The 23,815-nt window shown below is 37.4% G+C and overlaps 1 protein-coding gene across 1 annotated transcript; it reads right to left on the minus strand.

The window, feature by feature from the left end:
• Nucleotides 1-4,009: 4,009 nt before the first annotated feature.
• On the minus strand, nt 4,010-17,092 carry LOC128736062 (uncharacterized). Its single transcript, XM_053830545.1, has 4 exons — nt 17,039-17,092; nt 12,383-12,612; nt 5,075-5,205; nt 4,010-4,269 (listed from the first exon to the last, which is right to left on the minus strand). The coding sequence occupies exons 1-4, from the start codon at nt 17,090-17,092 to the stop codon at nt 4,010-4,012; spliced, it is 675 nt and encodes a 224-aa protein (XP_053686520.1).
• Nucleotides 17,093-23,815: the final 6,723 nt, after the last annotated feature.

Genomic DNA, 23,815 nt, shown 5'->3' on the forward strand with positions numbered 1-23,815 from the left:
TAACCTTCTGTTTTTTATACGACATACTTCGCAGCCAGCTGTTAGAGTGCAGGACAATTGCAGGGCCAGTTGCTACGATCCTATTGACTCTAACAGTCTCTCCCAGTCGAGATCCGAACATATGACGACTGGCTTATCAGGCCAGCGTCATACCCCGGAGCCAACTAGGAGTAGGGCTGTCGGTATTGGGCGCTTTTGGTGAAAACCGGTATTTCGGTATTGGCGTAGAAAATACCGGTAATACCGGTAACATACCGGTATTGGAAGATTATTCGAAATCAATAGAAATGTCGATGTTTTTCAGTAAATCTTTTAATTTTGAAACTTTAACTTCAGTATTGTTGCTTAGCAAAGTAGAATTTAAGCAGATATAATACTCTTAGCGATATAATTCCCTTACTAAAACGAATTTTATTGCCAACACTTCCAACAATTGAGGAAACTTCCGCTTTCATCGATGTCTGGCGAACGGCTCTAAGCACATCAGGAATTTTCCATTCATTTCTTCAAATTTATAGTAGGGAAATCCGCCTTTAATTATTCAAAATATCTTGTATTGTAGCTTCCAGCATAATTAATGCCCCGGTCTCCTACAGCCTCTTAACAATATTTTCTCCATCCCCAATCATCGTTCACAAATACCTTCTCTTCTCTGTGATCAATGCCACTGTTCGAAGATAGTGGGATGCAGATTTCATCTCCTTGTTTAATCAATGTATCACTCGAAAGACTTGAAAAATATTCCAAATTCTTTCCTGGCAGATCCTTTGATGGCAAGGATGCTCAAAAAGCGCAAAGATCTCCGTATTCTGATCAGAGCCCGGCATCGTCGAAACAAATAAATGAAGCTAAATTTCCCTTACCTTCGCTTCATACATGAAGCGACTTGTTTCATTTGTTGAACAGAACATTTCAAGCTAACTTCAGCTGAAGCTACTGACTGTGTCAAATGACGACAGTCAGGCACAATTTGTCGATGTTAAGTAGATTAATCATAATATGCGTTAAATTGTAGGAAATGTTACTCAAAATCAACTCAATTGCATTCAAAGTCTAAGCTGACCTTTTTCTAAATATTTGATAGAGAAATACAAACGAAACTTTAAAACCGGTCGTCATGATGAAGTGAAAATCGTTTCAATGACGCTGATTGAAGCCAGTTTTGAAACGAAACGGCGCTGCTTGTGTTGAAACTGAAGCTTCATTACTTTATTGTTGAATAACAATTTACTATTGTAAGTGACGTTTCTGGGCCCTGATCTTGTTTCCTAAATTCGTTATTTGAGAGCTTCGAATAATTTGGTGGCTTTTGAATATCAAGTTGTTCAAAAATAAATTGAAACGCGACATCTGGCTCATACAATGAAACATTTTTCCAGCAAAGTTACTCTACTGTCCCTTAAACGGGTTCTAGAGCTATAAATCGAGTCCTTACGCCGGCTTTTGGACTGCACGGATCGCATCTGTACAAAAAAGGTTTATCAGATACGCGCTTCGGGATCTGCCCTAGACAGATCCTGTCGAACTTCCTCCATATAAACACAGGTGTAAGCTGCTGGGCATGGACCCATTGGGAAAGAGAAGGGATGACATGCGTGCTGTATTTGTTGGAAAGATTTTATGTGGCAGAATTGATGCCCCTTGGATTCTGGCAAAGGTCAATATGAACGCGCCCTCGAACCTGTTACCGCTATGTGTGCAGTTTTTAACTCTGTGTTCTACTTGTTTGATTTTAATATTAGCAGTGAAACGTTCAAGTGTCGTTTACGTAATCGTAGTTCATTTTAATTTGTTAGTTAGTAGTTTTTTATTTCATGTAGACCTTGTTGTCAGATGATCCGAAGTATAAATAATAATAATAATAGTAATTATTTGACCCACAATTTCACTCTCTTCATTGTTAGTAGTCGAAGAATCTCGTCGGCATTAACACCCAGTTGTTTTTCTAAGAGTTTTATAATCTTTTCTCAAATTTAGTTCTTATTCGAATAAGGAGTTGGAAAAAACTAGCAGATTAGAAAATACCGGAAATACCGGTTTTTTGCTTTTCCAAAATCGATATTTCGGTATCCAAAAATTGGCCGGTATTACCGGTTTCGGTACTACCGGTACTACCGGTTAGACAGTTTAATATTAGACGGTTTAATATTCATGCATCAATTCAATTTATTCACATTCAGCTATACTGCCGTGAATCGCATTACAGTCCCATTTTCTATGAAGTTTCCTATATAAATGAGACTGTTATGCGATTCACGGCAGTATAAATCATCTGGATAACTTCCGGAGTCCGGACAAGAATATTCTCAATTTTCGTGCTTCCTATTAAATCTCTGCAGTGCTGTAACCTCCGTCAAACTGAAACTTTTTACTTGCTGCTATCACAGTGCAAAACTGCATATAATTATCTACGCACTTTTGTTGTGTCCAAGAATCGCACGTTTGCCCCGCAAGGCGCTTTGCGAAGTTTGATCAAATTATCAAAAATAAATTATAATTATTGAATACCGAAAATATCGTTTTTTGCCTCAATTAAACCGGTATTGCGGTATCCGGTTTTGGTACTACCGGTTATTCCACCCTAGTATGAACTCAATGCATATCTGGAAATGCACTTGCTATGTAAATAAAAACACTGGCATTATAGCTAGGTTGCGGCACTAATTTTTCAGCCTGCTTCTATTTTTGGACCTACCCTATGTTCTCCGTATCTAGGGAGTTAAATCATCACTAATTCTTACTAATATACACTACTATGGCTGCGTATTCATGGTGAAGAATTGGTTCTTCCTGTACAGATAACACGAAAACAGAGTAGGCCCAATAATTGGAAGCATGCCGAAAATACCATCCAATGCCCTATTATATAGGAGAGCCTCTTTAACAAAGATATCATTTAATGTACCAAATTTTGGATACTGATTTAACCTAACTGACTTAACGGTGTTTCTTTAGATTAATAATACGCTTTTTCTGACATAGATAAAACATGCATTTTAATATTTATTTTTCTGTATAATAGAATATGTGTTGATGCAATATTCAATTTATTGTCTCAATGTCATTGCATTTTGAGCGTTGTATTTGCTAATGTACACATTTTGGTTGCTACGTAACAAATTGTAGTTATTGTTTACAATCTACTTGTCCCAAGATGTAGAACTTACATAAACACCAATGGTTAGTACTTAATCGTTTACGTTAGTGTTGATGTCTGATGAGAACAATCGAATTTTGGCTCTCGGTATGCGTATTGACATTTAGGTACCCAGCATCTATAATTCAAAGTCAATATGGTATGCTGCTATTAATATTGATGTTTGCTGATTTTATTCGAATATATTTATTATCTTTAATATTATTTATTGTCGCGTACAGCAGGTTTTCAATCGATGTAAATCTGAATCGCCTAATAATTAGATTTTGTATTTTGCGGTTGATGTTACTAGTACTTTCTTTCCAGGAATGTTCCTATATTCACAATATAACCAGTTGTTTTGATTATGTAAATTATAGTTCTATCTTCGGCATTTTAGGAAAAACTAAGAAAAATTTTCGTCATAGAATTTATACTAAAAAAATTGACATTTGATAGAGTTAACTCTATCAGATTGGAGTTCATTTCTTTCCATTTCCGAGCGAAAATTGGAAGGTAATTTGTAATCAACGAATAGTTTATCTGCACGTTACTTATAATCAATCCTATCTAAATCAAGTCAATTTTATGAGGAAATCTGTTTACTCTATACAGACCTACGATAGATATTCCTCAGAAGTGACATCTGTTTGGAAGCCCCTTGACTTTATTTTATTTAATACTGTTTAACAAAAACTGAAAGCAGAAGGAATTGCTTTTGCACTTTCCTTCGATATGTTTTGATTTTTACTTATTTTGACTTCTCTTTTAAAATGAAAGAAAAAATAAATAAAACAGTTTTAAAGTCAGTATCTATGTTTATTAAAATAATAAAATTAAAAATAAATAAAACTCAACATCTAAAACACATTACTAAATAAAAGGTGGTAGATCACAATTGCATAATGTCCCGCCTTCACCCATTTTACACCAAACCGTACAAAGTTCATCCCAATTCGGCGTTGTTGTTTGGACACTGGAATCGGTGGCTGGATCGGAAAGCTGATCACCGCCGCATCGGCTGCAACCGTTCAGCTGGATTTTGGCAACCGCGCAGAACATGCTGCAAACTTTGTTGCGATCGTGGTCAGCATTTGGACGGGTTTCCGGCTCACAGGCACACTTTTTTATTCCTGCAAACAAAGGAAGAATAAAATGAATACGTAAAGCGTGAAAGCTAAATTTCAATTTAATTGAGAATGTACAGCAATAAGATAACCCTTATTTTATGTGAGCCTATCCGGAGAAACTTGACTAGATCCGGTTGGATGATGCATAACGATTGGTACCTCACGTGTCTGGAGGTATAAAATAGACCCCACAGTGTTCTTCACCCTCTTATTCAGCATTTCCTATCTCTACCTCCTCGTGATCCCAGCTAGAATACGATCAACCTTAATGGAGATCGGGTAACCAAGCCCAATGGAAACTAAGTACGCAATGCTGAATGTTCGAATGAGACCTTACCAGCCATGAGCGTATGTCTCCATCAGACTTGTCCTACACTCAGTGAATTTATTTTGCTTTTTTAACTGTAGCACCTCAGCCAAGCAAAGGGGGAAAAGTTCGAGGGATTTTTTACGGGGACGTAAAAAAATTCAGATTTCAGGATTGCTTAAAAGAGCACCTTGAGGGTAAAAATATGTTCGGTCTGATCAAAATTAGTTCCACCGCTCCAACTTTTAAAGCGGAAAATCAAAAGTTTAGCTCAACAATAGTGTCTTCCAATGGTAACAGCTTGAACTAAAGATAGCAAAAAGATTGGTATGCTGATATCCCCCACTTAGTCAACCCATCGCTTGTAATAAGGTAAAACAATCAGTGACCCGCTTAGACTGCTTAAAACCGGTTCTTTACCCTAATTGACAAACTAGCAATAGACCTGCTTATTTTCTAAATGCAATTTATAATTATGATCTTAATCAAACCGATGCTTACCAAGATCTTGTCCACAAAGCGTTGGGCAAACTTTGTACTCAACTTCTCTGGTTAGATTAATAATAGAATCTTTGCTGGCATTCACCCGCTCTAAGCAGGTTAGCCCGCAGGCTGGCCCGCCGTATCCGGATCTGAAAAAATTAACAGAAAAATATTATGGATTCATGAACACCAGCTATTTCTTGAAATTATCACGTCCCTTTATAATATTGGGAAAATGAGGCTTAAGAAAAGTTCGTTTGATTGGGTTTTAAATTGTTTTAAAATAAAATGATATGAACTATAAATAACTATTATAAATTAATCAATTCAACAGAAATTATTATAGTCCAATTTATATTAATTTAATATTAACTTAATATTATTAAGTAATACAGTTATTATGAATCTTCGGCTCTATATTTAGTTAAAGTGGAGTACCCAATTAAAAAAACATTTAATGATTATTCAGGCTTCAACGTTGTTTTAATGAAACCAATACTGTAAGATCTGGATCAGATTCCTGAAAACATGCGTCAGTTTGGTGTAAATCCGTGCATTGCCGCGTTTATTCTTGAATCGATGGGCTTTAACAATTGGAATTTCTAGATGGAAGCGACCAATAGAAAATCCTGAAGCGACCAATAGGAATTCCTGATAAATTTGAAATATTTACCCCTTTTTTCTTTTTTTTCTAACGACGTGTAGCAGTCGGCTTTACTTTTTCTGTTGGGGAAGAATAAATGCTCAATGCGAGAAATGTAGATTCAGGTAAACTGAAAATTCTTGATATTAGGCCAAAAATATAGACTTAGCGAAGATGAGAGTCGAACTCAGAGATTGGGAGCTGTGAGTTCGACTGTCACCTTCGCTAAGTCTATATTTTTGGCCTAATATCAAGAATTTTCAGTTTGCCTGAATCTACATTTCTCGCATTAAGCATTTATTCTTCCCCAACAATATTTACTCCTGCATTATCAAAATTTGAATTAAAATAAGTGTGCAGACGTAAACTGCCCATAAAAGCATAACTTTCCAACTTTCCCATATGGAAAAACATGAAATGTTGGAAAATGAGATTGAAAGCGACGTATGTAATATTCCTATAATATTCCAGGATTTTAAGATCATGATTAAAGAAGCCAAGAAAGATGTCGCTGTCTTGGACATAGAATCATCTTTATTTTTCGAACCAGCGATACTAGCTTCGTAATACACAATTTATAAAACCCAACCAAGGCTACATCTCGAAGACATTACACAGATAATATTCAAAAAGAACAGGTTCGTTGGTACGTACAGCAGCCAACCTGATGAAGTTCCAATTTCGAACTTCAAGTGTGCACTGCTGTTGAGAAAACACCCAGGCTTCATTTTGCTCATCTTATGCATACAGAGGCAGAGCAATCTGCTTCTCACAACGATCAAGTGCTTTCGTTTTCTGTTCAGCCGTTCCCTCTCCCTTCGTTTTGTCTTACGACCACTCATCTTGCGTAGAACGAGCACAACGACAACCAGAACTAATATATTCTTCGCACACTGGAGACACGAGACTATTCGCTCTGTGCCCCAAATGCGAAGTAAAAAGAAGACAAATTTTAATTTTTTCAGTCATCTATTTTCCTTTTTTTTTATTTTTTCTCAAGCTGTGTTTAGTTTACAAACCTCAAAAGTTATGAAAGTCTTTGCCAAGCTTCTACTAAAAAAATTCTACAAAAAAAAATTTGTTCCGATACGTTGTGTAGTTTCTGAGAAAAAGGAACATAAAGTTTGAAAATCGTGGTTTTACAGGAGCGACGTTTTATTCCGTTGAGGTTGCTCCACGCCGCACTAGAATGCTTATGTGTTCGATAGTTTTTCGGCAACTTCCCGTGGTCGGATCATTACAAAATTAGTAAGGTACCCCGGGGCAAGTGGGACCGAAAAAATGCATAGCTCGGGTTTATTCCACTGTGCTATCTATACCTATGATTATTTCAAAATTCTTTCAGCACAGATACTCTTCAGTGGTATGATCACTTCGAAGGATTAATCACGAAAAAAGCCTATCAATTTACATGAAATGAATCTGGAGGAGAATTTTCAAAATTATAAGCAAAGCCTGGGTGCTAATTCCGTTATCGAAATTTAACCTTCTGTTTTTATACGACAGACTTCGCAACCAGCTGTTAGAATACAGGACAGTGCGGAGTCAGTGCTACGATCCTATTGATTCTAACAGCCTCTACCAGCCGAGATTCGAACATACGACGACTGGCTTATTAGACCAGCGTCTTACCTCGAGGCCAACTGGGAGGGCCTCAAAATTATGGCCCCGGTAAATGGGGCAAGTGGGAATATTCAAATTTGATTAAAAAGCATAAAATAACAGAAAATTGTGTAAGTTAATATACAGAAATGTTAAAGCATTGCAAGAAGCAATTAAAAACAATATTTGTACGAATGGTTCATTCAAAAATCACGTAACAAAGTCATCTGACACAACGGGCGACTTTATAATTTATATAAAATACAGATCGTCAGCAATTACGCTGTGAAGCATTATTGTAATGAAATGTAGTTGAATATGTCGTTTATCCAATTCGTGCGAGACGTAATTTAGGGGTAAGCATTGTTTAATAGCTCGAAAATGCGATTATGATATGTTTGTTCTACCATGCCCATTTCGGTAGAGCTACTCATAAGAGATAGTTACGCCATAATAACCACTACACTTTATTGTTTCAACTCCAGTTGCACATTTGCTTAATTTTATCAAATTTGCCTTTCCAAATTCAATTAACATCGTTTAGGTGTAACCAAAATGTGACCAAACGGTTTGTTCCCTCATAAGCTGTGCTAATGGGCTGCTTTTTTGGGGCCTCTTGGTTTAGTACTTTTCGGTTTTATTTTAAAGCTTTACTGATATAAATATTATGTAATTGAACTGAAAATACCTTATAGGTCCACTTTTCGAAGGCCATTACAAATCATTTTTAAAGTTTTTGTCACACTCCCTTTGAAATTTGAAATTGACTTGAAAAATCGGAGGGCAAAATAATAATTTCGAAATAAGTCAATTTTTTTAAAGCCAATTGACTGTAGCATCTACATCCTAAAGAACTCGAAAAATTAGTGTACGGAGTTTTAACACTTCTAATGCGAAACAGAAATGGAAATTCGAACAATGGAATTTCCGAATTATTTCGAATTTGTGTTTCATTTCGAAAGTTTTTGCATGGAACATAGTAACGTATAAGGTACCCCGAGGCAAGTAGGACCTAAAAATTGCATAGTTAGGGTTTTTTCGATTGTGTAATCTATAGCTGTGACTATTTTAAAATTCTTGCCGCACAAACTCTTCAGCGGTATCACCTCGAAGGTTCAATTACATAAAAAGAACTATCGATTTACATGCAATGATTTTAAGGAGAATTTTCAAAATCATGGCGATAGGTCCCACATTTCGCTCATTTATCGGAGCAAGTGGGACATATTTTCAAATTTGATTAAAAAGCACAAAATAACATAAAATTGTGTATGCTGATGATACAGCAACGTTAAATTCTTGAAAAAGGCAACCAATATTTCTATTAATGGTTCATCCAAATATGCAGTAACAAAATGAGATTGATATTTAAGCACGACGGGTGACTTTATAATGAATATAAAATACAATTCGTGAGCAATTACGCATTAATGCAGGATTGTAACGCAATGTAATTGAACATGTAGCTGTATCCAATTCTTGCGAGACATAATTTATGATTAACCATTCTTTAAAAATTTTTAATTACGATTATAATCTCTTTGTTTTATCATGCATAATGCGACAAGGCTAATAGGGAAACTATCATAACAAATAGTTACTCTATATCAACTGTAACGCTTTATTTTTCCTCTTCCAGCTGCAGATTAGCTAGACTTCGCCTATCCAGATTCACATTACATTGGTTATGTATCGTCAGAGTGAGAAATATCATGTAACTGATCTGAAAATGTTTTGTAGTATATATAAAAAATGTATTGAGATTGGAAGATTTGTGCGGAAACACTTTATTTTCGATAGGTCCCAATTGCCTCGGGTGCTCTGAAACGCGACCGTTATTTCGACTCGTATATTTAATGTTGTTTGTCAAATTATACAACTAGCCATCGAGTGTAACTTGTAAATACAGGGTGGCAATTACCTGGAAAAACCTGGAAAACCTGGAATAATCAGGGAATTTTTTAAGAAGTACGGCACACAAGCGATAGATTGGGTTATCGATAATTAGCTCAGTGTTTTGCAAAGGGCCTTATTCTGCGAGGCAAGTGAAGTGATATAACAAATTTAGTTTGCACTCACTTTGCGCGTTTCGTTTGACGTTAGTCAAGTCGAATCGAATGACATTGAAGTTTCAAGACGGAAATTTTGCGGCATGTGACACTATTTGCAGAACATCGAAGTAAATGCCAGTGGCACCGCAGCGAAATTCGGTTTTCGAGAAAAATGTTGGAGAAATTCTACTGACTCACGGCAGTACATAAACTAGCCATACTGTTGTAACAAGTTGTAACCGAAATGCGGGTGTAGCGACCCTACCTTCCATGTTACAAGTTTTTGGCTCTATCTTGGACCCGGAAGAGTAAGTCCCGATCAATCCATGCAAAGTGAAATAAGCCGCATTGGTCAGAAAGTAGAACAGCCACTAGTGGTAAAGCGAAATTAAAAATTAGCTCAATTAAACTGCTTTTGTGCATGGCTTATGGCTCGAAGGACGAAAATTAAACATTTCCACGTGACTGGCAGGAAAAGCACCACGGCGGGTTCAAGAGCTAGCCGCAATGGGCACTAAAACTCCGCTTGCGCCTGAGTTTGCGAATAAACTTGCGCGGGAAAAAGAACAGATGGGGAACTCACGGGAGGAGTGTAATTTTCTGGTCGGCAGAATTAGAGAAAGTGATTGAAGAATTCGTCTAGGGAAATACAGTAGGTGGGGAAATTTTTCTCAATACCTCGTAGATTGATAAACAATTCAAATATCAATGATCGAAACACATTTTCAGCTAAAATTATATCGCAATATGAAACCTAGAATTTTATTAAACACCGGGAAAAACCTGGAAAAATCGGGGAATTTGGTTTTTCGTATCCAATTGCCACCCTGATTAAATACACTTGTTATGTCTACTGCCGGAAAAACATGTACTTTTACGAACACCTGGGACCAAAACATCATTTTTAGAAAGGTACGTCCAACTTACAACGCAAATTGATAATAACACCGAAATTAAAAGTTCAATTTTGGTGTTTTGAAAGCTAATTATAATTAAACTATAATTTTAATGTATGCTTTAGACTTGTAATTTTCATTTCTAGAAAGGTTCAGTTAAAGAAAATCAGGTTGAAGCGAGTTATGAGTTCCGTTCCCACTTACCCTCCATTCCCACTTGCCGCGGGGTACCTTATATGAAAAATCTCTTTGTTGTTTTTTTGTTGGAAACAAACACAATAATACTTTCATTATGAAATTAATTTTGTTTGGATTTAGCTACCCTAAACCGCCTTTTAATGTGCGGACTCATCACTGCGACCAAGACTGTATATCTATTGTGATATCGTCCGGGTGTTTGCTGTAACCTGCACTGGATATCTTTTTTGTTATATTTTATTTGCAATAAGTTTTGTGCATTTCAATGCTTTATACTGGGTTGACGGTCAAACAAACATTGGCGTCCGTACCGGTTGCTATTGTCTTGTCTTGCCCATTATTGTCGAAAGAAATTGGTCTAAATTTAAAGGTTGATGTTTGAAAAATACCATTTGTACAAATAAAATGGATTTTATTTTCATTAATATTGTAAAAACGAAAAATTTCTCAACCTGCAGCAACCATTTTTTTCACAAATTTTCAGGACCTTCACGAAAATGACCATAACTTCTTCATTTTTCTAAAATCTAATTTTTTGCAAATGTTTCTGTATAGACAATAGAAATACCTTTCCAATGATGTATAACACTAGGGGTCAGTACCGGCGTAGTGGTTAGCATTCACGCCTCTCACGCCGAGGACACGGGTTCAAATCCCATCCCCACAGAAGTCACGAATGACCTAAGCTGTTAAAGTTACTATAATCTAACAAAAAAAATGTATAGCACTCAAAATTAAAACATTCTGAACAAGTTTTATGGGCCGAAAACAAAAGTGGTCTCAAATTTTAATATATTTGTTAGGCCATTGCAAATCATATTTAAAGTTTTTGTCATCCCCCCCCTTTGGAAATTGGCTTGTAAAATCGGGGGGCAAAAAAATAATTTGTAGGATATGAGTCAAATTTCTTTTCATAAAATCAATTGTCTGTGGGCTCTACAGCAGTCTGAAAAACCCGAAAAATGAGTCTCCGAGTTGAAATAACGCTTCTAGCACGAAACAGAAATGGAAATTCGAACAATGGAATTTCCGAAAATCGTTCAAAAAAATTTTCCTTCGTTTTTGTCATTTTTCGTATTTTTTGCATAGAAAATAATAACGTATATATTATAAGCAAGAATAGATTCGGTTTTCAGTTTAAACTTTAAATAAAAATTCTTAAAATCCATGTTTTTTTTGCTCGATTAAAAAATTCACTTTGTTTTTTTTCGCCCCCCCCCCCCCTTCAGTGGCCGAACACCGGAAGGACAAAAACTTTATAAAAATTACTATCAAAATAAGCGAAAAAGACTGTAGAATCAAAATCTAAAATAAAAAAAAAAGATTTTTTCAAAATTATTAGTCGTTTATGTCCCCTTAAAGCTTTTAAACAAAACGAATAAGAAGGAATTCAATAGTTGTCTACTACATTATGACACCATTAAAAACATTGCTCAGTTCGTCGAAACTTATCGATTGGTATATGACACTCATCCCTGTTGGCCTCGGATCAATTTGTAGTGTAACAAGTCAAATAGAAGGAATACATATTAGTTATTTTTAAGCATTCGAATGTTTATTACAAAAGATGTACGCCAATTTCACCAGCATTGAAAATTCTTCCAGACTTTTTCACAAGCGTGAGCAACTAATATGCAATGCTAAACCTTAATATCCAACTAACTAACCATGACATAACTTAGAAGGATCATTAATCACTTTTGTACGTCATTATCACACGTGCTAAAATGCCATGGTCAGTGCACACAATCTAACTTTTCTAATTTAGATCAAACACTTTTATCGTGGTTCAATTTGTCACAAACAGTTAACCACTGCTGCCACTGTTTAGCCTTGTTCCAAATTCCAGCAGAGTATGTAAAGTAGCTATTGGTAACATATAGTCCTGCTCTACATATCCGGAGCTCTGTTTGTCGCCTCGAAGGATGTAACTTACCTGCAGAGTTGTTGGCAGGTCAGCTTCCAGTTCACAACTACGCTTTTTCCAACCATATCTTCGGTTTTACCGGGAGATGCCATGGCCTGCGATGACTGAGATGACGATTTCCAGTCATCTATTGGTGTTAGTGCGACTTGCAATGGACCTTGCGCAACAACAGCATCCCACCCAACCCGGTCATGCGCAATCAATAGCAAAAGGATCCCCCACAGCATGGCGATTGGTGTCTACGGAGACAAACGGGAAACAACGCTTGGTAAATAGGACTGCCGAATGGTGTGACTGAGGGGGCGTGGATAATTTGATTTAATTAGGACAGGTAGTTTAAATCACAAAATGTCCTGTGCTAGCAAAGAAATGTTGATATGAAAAAATGTACTCTTCAATTTTTTCTTATGTGTTTGACCATACATTGTGCTCATTGTATCAAATATCAAATTTGCGAAATTTGCTAGAAAATAAGATGAGTGAAGTATTTTTTATCGGTTTACCAAATCGATAAGTATGGCTATGTAAGGCAGATCAGTTATAAGTTACAATAAAGTAGCTCTACATCTAATGTCAAGTTTTAGCTGTCAAATAGAAAAATTAAAAATAAATTTTTATTATAGTTTTTATACAATGATCAACAAAAGTTCAAGTAACTTCTAACATCTAATTGCGCCATTCTTTTACGCATTGCAGGCACTTTCAGTTAGGAAATAAATACCTACAGTATAAAATTGCTATTTCGCTCTTTGGGGCCACAGGGCCCAGGGGTTGGTTGTATTTCAGTTTTAATGAGACTGAAGGGCTTATAATTTGATAATTTTTTGCACGGCTAGAAAACGTTAGTTCAAAGTTTTCGGGTATGGGAATTGATAAAAAATATTCATAATAAATCTAGTTATTGGAACGCGTCCCACTTTAAGATATTAAGGCAGCGCGGCGCTGAAACTACAGTTGTCACTGTAGAAGTGGGGTTTTCGTTGCAGACCGAATAAAGCCCTGATATTATTAGAGGTTTTTTTTTATATAATTTATAACTTTGCTTAAGACTCAATTCATATGGATTTTAGCAATACGCAGTCTTTAGCGAAATGTGTATTTTAATGTACTGAGTAATTTTGTAGAATATTTTAAAGGTCACACGAATTGACGAGACGACCCGAACCTTGGAAATGCATCAACTTCCAGAATGATGTAAATTCAAACTCTCGAAATATCTGTGCCGGCCGTTTCGAATCGACTTTCGACTTATTTCGAAGATAAGCAATTCTTGGTTTTACATTATTTCATGGTCTAACTGTACATCATCGTTTCCATGTTTTTTTTTACTTCACGGCATTGAACGGACAATATCGGTCTGAACAATCATGAAGCATTTTTATTTTTGTACGAAAGATGAAAATTTAAAAGAGCATTACGGAATTTCAAATACCCTTTTCATATGCAGATATTTTAGGCGTGGTTTTTTATGTGCCTTTTCACGACGGATTACCGAAATTTATTGTTTTAGACACTTTCGGTTCTTACAAGTTCCGTCGTTTTTTTCCTTACTTTGAAGTTAACAATTTTTCTTGGATTTATATATTCATATTTTGAAACACCACTTCTTTGATACATCTAGACTGAAGTAATTCTTACATTAGTCTAAAGTTACCATAATATAAGAAAACAAATGTTTTCACATCAAATGAAACTAACTTTTGAGCCCTAGATTTCCATCAAATTACCGTTTCTTCTTTAAAACTGATTAAAATATTTTAATACTTTGAAAATAAAATAAAACAACGATGCTTCACAGTCGTTTTCCAAGTGTCAACTAAATCGCAACACTCGTTCTCACCATGATTTTGTTCACTCGATAGGATTATCGCAACAATATTTCCCGCTGAAGATATGGACCGTATCTTTTCCGTAACAGTGCCACACATTTACGTATTTCAACAAATGCATGATATGCTTGTTATGAACAATATAGGCACTTGCCGATATTGATATCAGTCCCAGGCAAGGGAGTGGTAGTTAAAAGCTCACTTGAACGAAGCAACATAATAATCTGCTATGGAAATTAAAGCGCCACCTGTCGTGTGGTGAATGTTTACATTTGGAGATAAACAAACACTTATAAGATAAACGGCTTTTACAAAACAATATACTATAGGTTCATCATGCATTAATCTTGCATTCTATTGACGGCCCGCAACATCAAAAAGTATTTCATTATTGGAAGTTGTTTTCAATCAAGTCTGAAAGTTGGGCAATAGAAAATACCGATATCGATTTTTCAGTTCGGCAAGCAGTATATTTTATTCGTTCAGTATCCATAGATAGACTCACTATTGCCGTATGCTTACTGCTTATGAGGGGCGAGAAAATATGTACTTCAGCGTGTGGGCGCTTTTCCACTACACCTGGCACTTATATATGTACTAACAGTTCTGTAGGTAAGCTCGAAAAGAGAAAGATTACGGGCGGACATTTTCCCTGAACTGGTGGTAAACCAACACAATTGACGTCATAGCATAGGGCATTGGCGAAGTGGTCGTTTGTCACCATTCACATTTCCTATTTTTTATGCCTCGTTGGTTAGTTAGTTTGGGATAACTTGCGATTAAGCATGAGAAATTTATATGAGTATATGATGAATGAGGTTAATATATAAAATAGTTAATGCGAAACAAATGACTTGTGTTCATGGCATATGCTGATTATAAATAACAAATTAATTTTAATCCTTCAGCAGGCACTCAATACTCTAAGCTAAGCAAAGTTAAGCTTGACGATTCATCCGGATCACCCGGATAATCGGGTCCGACTTGCATTGTCAAAAAGAGGAGAGAGAGAGAGAGAGCGAGAGAGAGAGGAAGAGACAGAGAGCGAACACATACATACTCTCATTTCTCTCTGAGCTCGTTTGTTGTTGAGTATATTAGCATCGAAAAAATTCCAAAATTTTGGTCACCCGTTAGTTCAATATTTCTCTTTTTAATTTCTATTTTCTGCACGCAAAAAAAACATGTTCACGAGGACATTTTCCATACCCTCTCCCCCTTCCGTGGACAAGCGTAGACATTTTTATACCCCCCTCATCAACCCCCACTAAGCTGTCCACGTGATATATGGATGGCCCCTTATTTGTTTATAGCGGAACGTCGACGGAGACACACCATAGCTGAACTCATCCAGCATCCCAAGCCCAAGCTCCTACCTAGCGCCTCCACGCGACCATACCCGGTAATACTCTATTGGGTAGCTAAGCTCAGGGCCTTTAATTATCACCGAATTTCAAACAAAACAGAAAATCTTTTTTCTTAGCATACATTGTTTTTTATGCCTCTGAGTTTCGTATGTACAACTGCACAGTGATTTTCATCATAGTATACAAGTTCAATATATCGTGAAAATAGAACAGCAAGAAGTGATTTTCAAACCCAGAAGGTGATATTCACTTCAGGAAAAAAACAATTTTAAATGCAGTAAATGAAAAGAAAAATCTTATGTCCAACAGCTGAACGCAATAAATGCTAAATAACAACATAAATTTTTTTTATTGATTTTCACTGCTCAAACGTGAATATCAGTTTGTTGCAATATCACAGGGCACTGATATTCTATATTCTCGTGCATGAAGTTCATGCTTGCTGTATATAGTTATTATGTACGTTTGATCAAAGCAAGCAGATTTTCAATGCAAAGTAGACTGATAATCCAGAAGTTTGAACGTTATGCTGATGAATATTAACAGCACTGGCTAAGCTAGAAGGTACGATGCCGCGTGGTTCCCAGTTGAAGATAGCTGAGCCGCACGGCCGGTAGCAGGTAAGTATAATATGTTATTTTAATTGTTTGTTTCGGTTTAGCTCATCAAGCACTTCCTACTAAACAATTAAGACTTTAGCCGTAACAAGTTTAAATAATGCACATAGATAGCAAAGGAAAAATTAAATTAATTATTGGATATTAGATGCACTGATGGAAACTCAAATGACGCAATTATATTTTTCACTCGAAGAATTGCTGGTGAGATTGTTCTATTTTTGCGCATATATACTCCATATATACTAGGGGTATTCACGTAGCGCTTGCTATGTTGCGTATACGGCGTATTGCGTATTTATGCTGCCGCTGTTACCAATTTAATTAAGTATCAGTATTCATATGATGTTCAAGAGATCAGGGGTGTTAAACGAATGGAGAGCTGGAGGACGGACGTGTGTGATCTGCTTGAATCACCAGGGAGATGCTCCCGTTCCCTAAAGGCCCGATAGGAGTTTAACACGCCCTTCCCCATCAAGCAAATTTAGTTTATACAGTGAAATCGCTGATCAGGCAACCGGATGTTTATGTTGGAAGGGATTCTTATCTGTCCGTGGAATGTGCGTAAGTGCCTCTGCTTACGAGTCCACCCAACCCTTTTTAGCACTTCTTACAACATATACGCGAAAGCTGCTTGGTGAACAACTTCGATTCTACAGTCTTCTCTGGTAAATCCTTGAAGTGATGGTGGTATACATACAGTCAAAATTTCTATAACGCGGTGCATTGTTAGCATGTGGTATAACCTAGTAAACTACCAAAAATCAACGTTATTGGTTAATGGACAGCTGAGATATCGCGATGGGCGTACAGCACCACCCACCGTGTTTTACAAATCTTTTACAAAATTACGACTTGTGTAATTGTGTATTTGGTGTGAGTTATTTGCTGTTGCTGTTTCCCCATGGCCATCCTATTTTCCTGTTTTAAAGGCTAAGTTATTTGGTAATTCCACACGAAGTGTCTGAGATTTGTATAAACGACCTTCACGGATTTGAACCACATTTTGCGATTGTTCGTTTTTGATCATTTTATACCTTGTTATTAGTTTTACATTTATTGGAGTATTTCATCTGGCATAAAAATGGTCTTAATTAATAAAATCTTATAAAAAATTACATCTCTTCAATTACTGTGCAAAAAAAGTGCGATGGTTCGTCGAAATCAAATAGTTCCTCCACCTTTGAAAAAGTCCGGATGCATTCCGTGATTGGTTCGTTATATCCATGTGCCGTTCGATGAAATGGAGTTTGTAGCAGGCCCGTCGACCGTAATAGTCGTTGTGATACCCGGAAATTCAGCAAGGACAACAGTTTTGGAGAATCAATTTCACCATTGATTAGTTTAGCCACAAATATCGCCTAATTGCGTCGGTGGTCAAGCGTGTTTAGGTCGATTAAAATTTGTCTCCTAAAACACCCACATGCCAAATTTGGTTCCATTTGCTTGATTAGTTCTAGAGTTATGAGCAAAAATGTATTTCATTCGTATGGGAGCCCCCCGCGCCCTCTTAGTGGGGGAGAGGTTTCTAACCATCATAAGCCCCAAACACCCCTGCATGTAAATTTTCACGCCGATCGGTTCAGTAGTTTTCGATTCTATAATGAACATACGGGCAGACAGACAGAAATTCATTTTTATAGATATAGATCTGTATGGGAGCCCCCCCCCCCCTCTTAGTGGGGGAGGGGTCTCTAACCATTATAAGAACCTTCCCTGGCCCCAAGAATCCCTACATGGAAATTTTCACGCCGATCGGTTCAGTAGTTTTTGATTCTATAGCGGACATACGGACAGACAGACAGAAATCCACTTGTATAGGTATAGATTTATTTACTTTTTAATGGAGCTTTCAACCGGTTATTTATTCGCCCCAAACTACATAGTTATCCTGGTGGTCCTCCATAATAATGTTCCGCTAGCAAGCTCGGTCCATGGCAAGAATACGTCTGCGTATTTGTCTGCTGCAGTTGTTATCCGACGTCATCAACGACCCGAGGTATACAAATTAGTTCATCACCTCGTCAACTACCACACTATTGCCTATACAAGATCGATCGCAATCGGTTCCTCCTGCTAACAGATACTTGGTTTTAGACGTATTCTCTACTAATCCAACCTTTACAGCTTCACATTTCAGTTCGGTATACCTACTGCTTAGCAACCGCCTGGAACGTCCTTCCGACAATTTCGTCAGCCGTCGTCAGCGAAACAGATAAATTGGCTAGATTTATTGAAGATCTTGCCCCGCGTGTTAAAACCCGCACGTTTTGCCATTCATTATACCTTTTAACGCGATGTTGAACAGGAGTTAAGAAATACCATCACCTTGTCGAAGTCTTCTGCGTGTTTAAAACAGGCTTGATAACGCGCCCGAAATCCGCACCAACATGATCCATCGTGGCCTTAATCAGTCTTGTCAGCTCCCCGGGAAAACCGTGTTCGTCCACAATTTTCAATGACTCTCCACGGTCGATAGTATCGTAAGTGGCCTTGAAATCTATGAAAAGGTGGAGCGTAGGGACTTGGTATTCGCGACACTTTTGAAGGATCTGATACAGCACAAAGATTGGGGCCGTTGTCTACCGTTCACAAAACCGGTTTGATAACTTCCCACGAATCTACTTGCTAGCGGCGATAGACGGCGAAAGGTGATCTGAGAAAGCACTTTATGGGCGGTGTTGAGAATGGTGAACGTTCTCTTATTCCAACTTGTCACCCTTCTTGTATATTGGGCATATTTTTTTTCCTTGTTGGGGACCTTGAACCACTGCGACCAGTTCTTTGATCTATTGTGGTGTGTCCTCTTTTGCTGTATGCCTTTACTTATGAACAGCTACTATGTTGTTTAGTAATTTTTATTTTAATTGAAGGCATCATCCCAACACGGTAATATGTTGAGAATAAATTGTATTACTTTCTGAGGAGAACTAGCCCATATTTCCGAAGGCTCCAACAGTCCTTTATCAAGAAATTTGCGCTTTTTATTGAATAATGCCGTGCATTCGCATAGTATATGATGAGCACTTTCACACTCTAGATTGCAGAAACGACATCTATCATCATTAAGCTTTCCTATTACCTTCAGATGATATTTGCTTGGACAATGACCAGTAACCACTCCGCTAAAAGTACTCAAATCTTTTTTTGAAAGATTCAATAGCTTTTGCGTGATTGAGGCATTTGGTTTAATAAACCGTTTTGCATGACGAGCTGATAGAGTCTTATTCCAGTTCAATATGACCTGATTCTCTTCCCATTTTTTCAGTTCCATCTTGCACGTACTACTGGATACCCCACAGAAAGGTTCGGAACCTATAAATTCCATTGCAGTTCCAGTTCTGGCTAACTCGTCTGCTCTTTCATTACCTTCTATACCACAGTGCCCGGGAACCCAAAAGAGGTTTACCCTGTTGTGTGTAGATAGCTGTTGAAGCAGTTTTACACAGTCCCAGACTAATTTGGTAGTGCAAGCAACAGATTTTAGAGCTCTCAGAGCTGCTTGATAGGGTTGTTGATATCCTGAAAAAATATCGATATCAGCAATATCGACATTTGGACCCTCCGCGATATTGCCATCGATATTTAGGCCGAATATCGATAGTTATATCGATATTGCAAAAACCCCGTTAACGTAAAATCGCACTTTTACCTAGTATCATTTAACTTTGCATGCAGCACCTAATCTTTTATTACATTAAACTCGGCATGCACCACATTGATCCCCTCGAACAGACTGACGGGTAGGTAAAAAATCGGGTGAAAAATATCAGCAAAACTGTGATATTCACAAAAAAATTCGCTTTGCGTTACGTTTCTGCGTTATTTATGGTTTCTACACAAAATTTGATTGCTGTTTGTGACAAGACAACGGGATAAAAAGTTCGCATTTCTTTATATAAAATTCAACAACGGGTGGGCCTAGTGGCGTTAATAGAGCTAAAAGATTTAAAAACCTTCTCAAACTCGCCGTGAGGAACAGGTATGATGAACTTATTGATGGTAAAACCTAAAATATTTATCGTACCTAAAATATAAAAACGCTGAAACGAAATTGAACGACACGAGCTGTCACATAAACGCAAATAATAAGTTGCGGTTGATGTTGGCTATACCAGCGATGCTGATTTTATAATTTTCTGGTGTTGAAAAAGGGGACAGGAAATATGTTTGTCTTCTCTCACGCAATGACATTTCCTTACTAGATTTCAGGGACGTGCGGATTATCATCAAATATACTATTTCTCTATTCCGATGAATATTAACCAAATGATATGAAACAGATCCTTTGAAGTACAGAATAAGATTGACAGTCTTTTCACTGGCAAGTACAACTGTGTACAGTTATTGGAAGTCCGTATAAAAAATAAAAATATTGTAAATTTCCCACCATTTCGAACGCGATGAATTGTAACCGCCGCGGACGAAATCGTCGCGAGTGCAATTTTCATTTATTTTGTCAAGTAAACCAATAGTTTATTTGCTAGCTAAACAAGATGTATTCGTAACTAATCCACAGTCGCTTTTGCCTGCGATTTTAGGCTACCAAAACGTTGTGCAGCGTGTTTTATTACAAACGGTAAGGACAATATCGTGGCCGATATCGGCCGCAAATATCAAAATATTGATAATATCGGTCAGCTCAATATCGGCCTGATATATCAATATTTTAAGGACGGAAAATCGATAATATCAAATATCGATATAATATCAACAACCCTACTGCTTGACTGTTTGAGAAAATACAAATATTTGCATACCTATATTTCCTCTTCAAGCAGATCGAAGTACATTCTAGAATAGCATATATTTCGGCTTGAAAGACCGTTGGCCATTTGCGCATTGCCACTGACCTATTCAGTCCAGGAGCAGTAATGCCAGCCCCCACTCGGTCTGCCAATTTCGAACCAAAAAAGCCGTGGGCTTAAACCGTCATTAGACATTACCCTTCTTTATCGACAGACTTCGCAGCCGGCTGTTAGAGTACAGGAAAATTACGGGGCCAGTGTAATGATCCTACTGACTCTATCTAGCAAGCACCGCCTAGCCGAGATTCGAATATGACAATTTCGAACCATATTGGGCATATTACTCCCTTCTTCCACTTCTCCGGTAGCTATTCTATCTCCCAGATCCTGACTATCAGCTAGTGCAGACAGATAACCAACCTATCCGGGCCTATCTATCTAAACTCCGCTGCAATGCCATCTTTACCACCTGGCAGCTGCCTTGTTTGTTTGAGCTGCTTGATGGCTTCGATCTCTTCACCTATTGTAGGGGTCGGCATCATTATCCGCCGTACTGGAGGGGGGATTGGTATGATAAAATCGAGACGATTTGTGACGTAGAGAGGAGCGGAGAGGGATATGAAGTTGTGTAACGTCACGTGAAAAAAAATTAGAATTTATTCAGGAAATTATAATGCAGTTTTCATTTTAAGATACAACTATTGAAGGCTTCTGTAAAAGTAACGTACATTTCAGCACAGATAGTTAAAAATGTTTAATGACAATTTTTTATTAAACGAGTTATTCTGTGTTATTCGTGAAATCAGTGTGCCAAGCCGATGCTGAATTGAATTGATAACTTGACATAAAAAGGTTGAAATGCATATTTAATTTTTTTGTTAGGGGGGGGGCTGCCGTGACGTGACATGCCTTTTCGGTGGGGGGACAATATGTGACAAGAAGGGGAGTGGGGTTTGATATTGGTCAAACTTTGCGTTGCCTACTAATTGGATGTTTGCATACGCCTTTTTAAAAAAAAGAGTCTTGAATCAAAACGGTGGCAATACCTGTTCAAGGTGCATGTATACAAGGTGCTCTCCTGCATCCTGACCTACTAGCACAGTTGTTATAAAGCAGTTGCGGCAACTGATTTAGAACCAATTACCGTCGTAAATAAGTTTCTTCAGCTAAAAGTACCAAGAGTGTGCTGCTTGAGTGTTACATCAGCGATCACCAATAGCACAAGGTTTTGTAGGGAATTACCAGGCGGGCTTCATGGGGGCTCGCGCAACTACAGAACAAATTTTTACCTTCTGACAGACCTTGCAGAAATGTTCAACTTCTTTTCTCGCATTTAGGAGGGAATAAAGACTGGAAGTTATAATAAGCATTTTTTCTTATACACCAGTAATTTTTACAGGTTTTGGTAGAAATAGGTATATTTAAATAGCTGGTAAATCTTGTGCCTCCCAGTTGGCCTTAAGGTACGATGCGGGTCTAATAAACCAGTCGTCGTATATTCGAATCTCGGCTGGGAGAGGCTGTTAGAGTCAATAGGATTGCTGGTCGTATAAAAAAGACGATCAAGTTTTTATAACAGAATGCAGCGCCCAGCTTTTGCTTATTAAACCTAGTGTTAAGCATCTAGGTACGATGAGATAAAACTAGTCGTCGTATGTTCGAATCGCAATATGGTCCTTGCTCTAGCCCATTAATTGTCATGTACTCTAACATTCGGTTGCGAAGCCTATTGATAACGAATACTCAAGTCTTAAATGCATTTAAGCCCAAGGCTGTGCTATTATGTACTCAATGTACACAAGTTCTCGTTTGATAAAATTTTGATCGCAAACGCCGTTTACATTAAACACTGGAATGACATACATGCCATTTTAAAAGTCAAAGACACATTTTTTATATTGTGTGAGCATGGGCTTTTCATCATCGCGCAAAATTTCAAAAATTAGTTTTTCTTTTGTGCCACGCAAACTTTTGTCGAAAGTCATCATCTGCTGATGGAAGTTTAGTGCGACGCGTCTCTGTCTAGAACGCAGTGTTTAGCAAAAATGGAGACTGAGAATTGGAAATTCTCCTAAGTGAAGTCTCGTGCCAAAAGCAAGATGAGTTTGCACAAACTCAAGGCGTGATGTGGGCAATCGTTTCTAGGTGTTTGGTATCATTTCATCAACTCACTGAAATTAAGCATTCTTTCATTCAAAACAGTTCGGTTTTCAATGTATACACCCAACAGAAGCTATCATAGTTTGCAGAACATTCTGAATGGTGGTCTTCACATTATATATCGTTATGCTGTCATGAAAAATGTAACAAACCCACTGTTTGAGTAGTGACAGTTTATTCTGTGTTCCAATTTCATTCTTTCTTGACATTGTAACAGAAAACAGCTTTATTTTTTAACAACAACGTTAAACATTTGAGAAAGATGGGAAATTGATTTTTATGTGCTACCCATCTTCATAAAGATATGCCAAATATGTTATAAAATACTGCTTCGTTCAGTGCAACAGCAAAACGTAAACATCACAAAAAGTTAAATTCTCTTTTTTGTCCTTTTGAAATTTTGTAGAACCGCAACCCACTCAAATCTCCCATGAAAGTCCCCACAATCCTCCCACACATGTCAAACACCTAAGCTTGGCAGGATGTATATAAAATATTCAGTAGCATTCCCCTTAATTTATACAACCGCATAAGCTCCGCCCAGTTCGATGGCGCCATTCGCTAGGTTCATTCCTTTCTTCTTTTTGCCACAAGTCGCCCACTCACTACCCCCTTTGTGATCGTCCTTGTTCGAAATTATAATAACGTTCTACCGTTCACCATAGAAAAAGCTGGTATACAATGTTATCTGTGACGTAACTACTCACAGTATCGTGTGTTC

Source organism: Sabethes cyaneus, chromosome 2 (genome assembly GCF_943734655.1).
Source record: "Sabethes cyaneus chromosome 2, idSabCyanKW18_F2, whole genome shotgun sequence".
NCBI lineage: Eukaryota > Metazoa > Arthropoda > Insecta > Diptera > Culicidae > Sabethes > Sabethes cyaneus.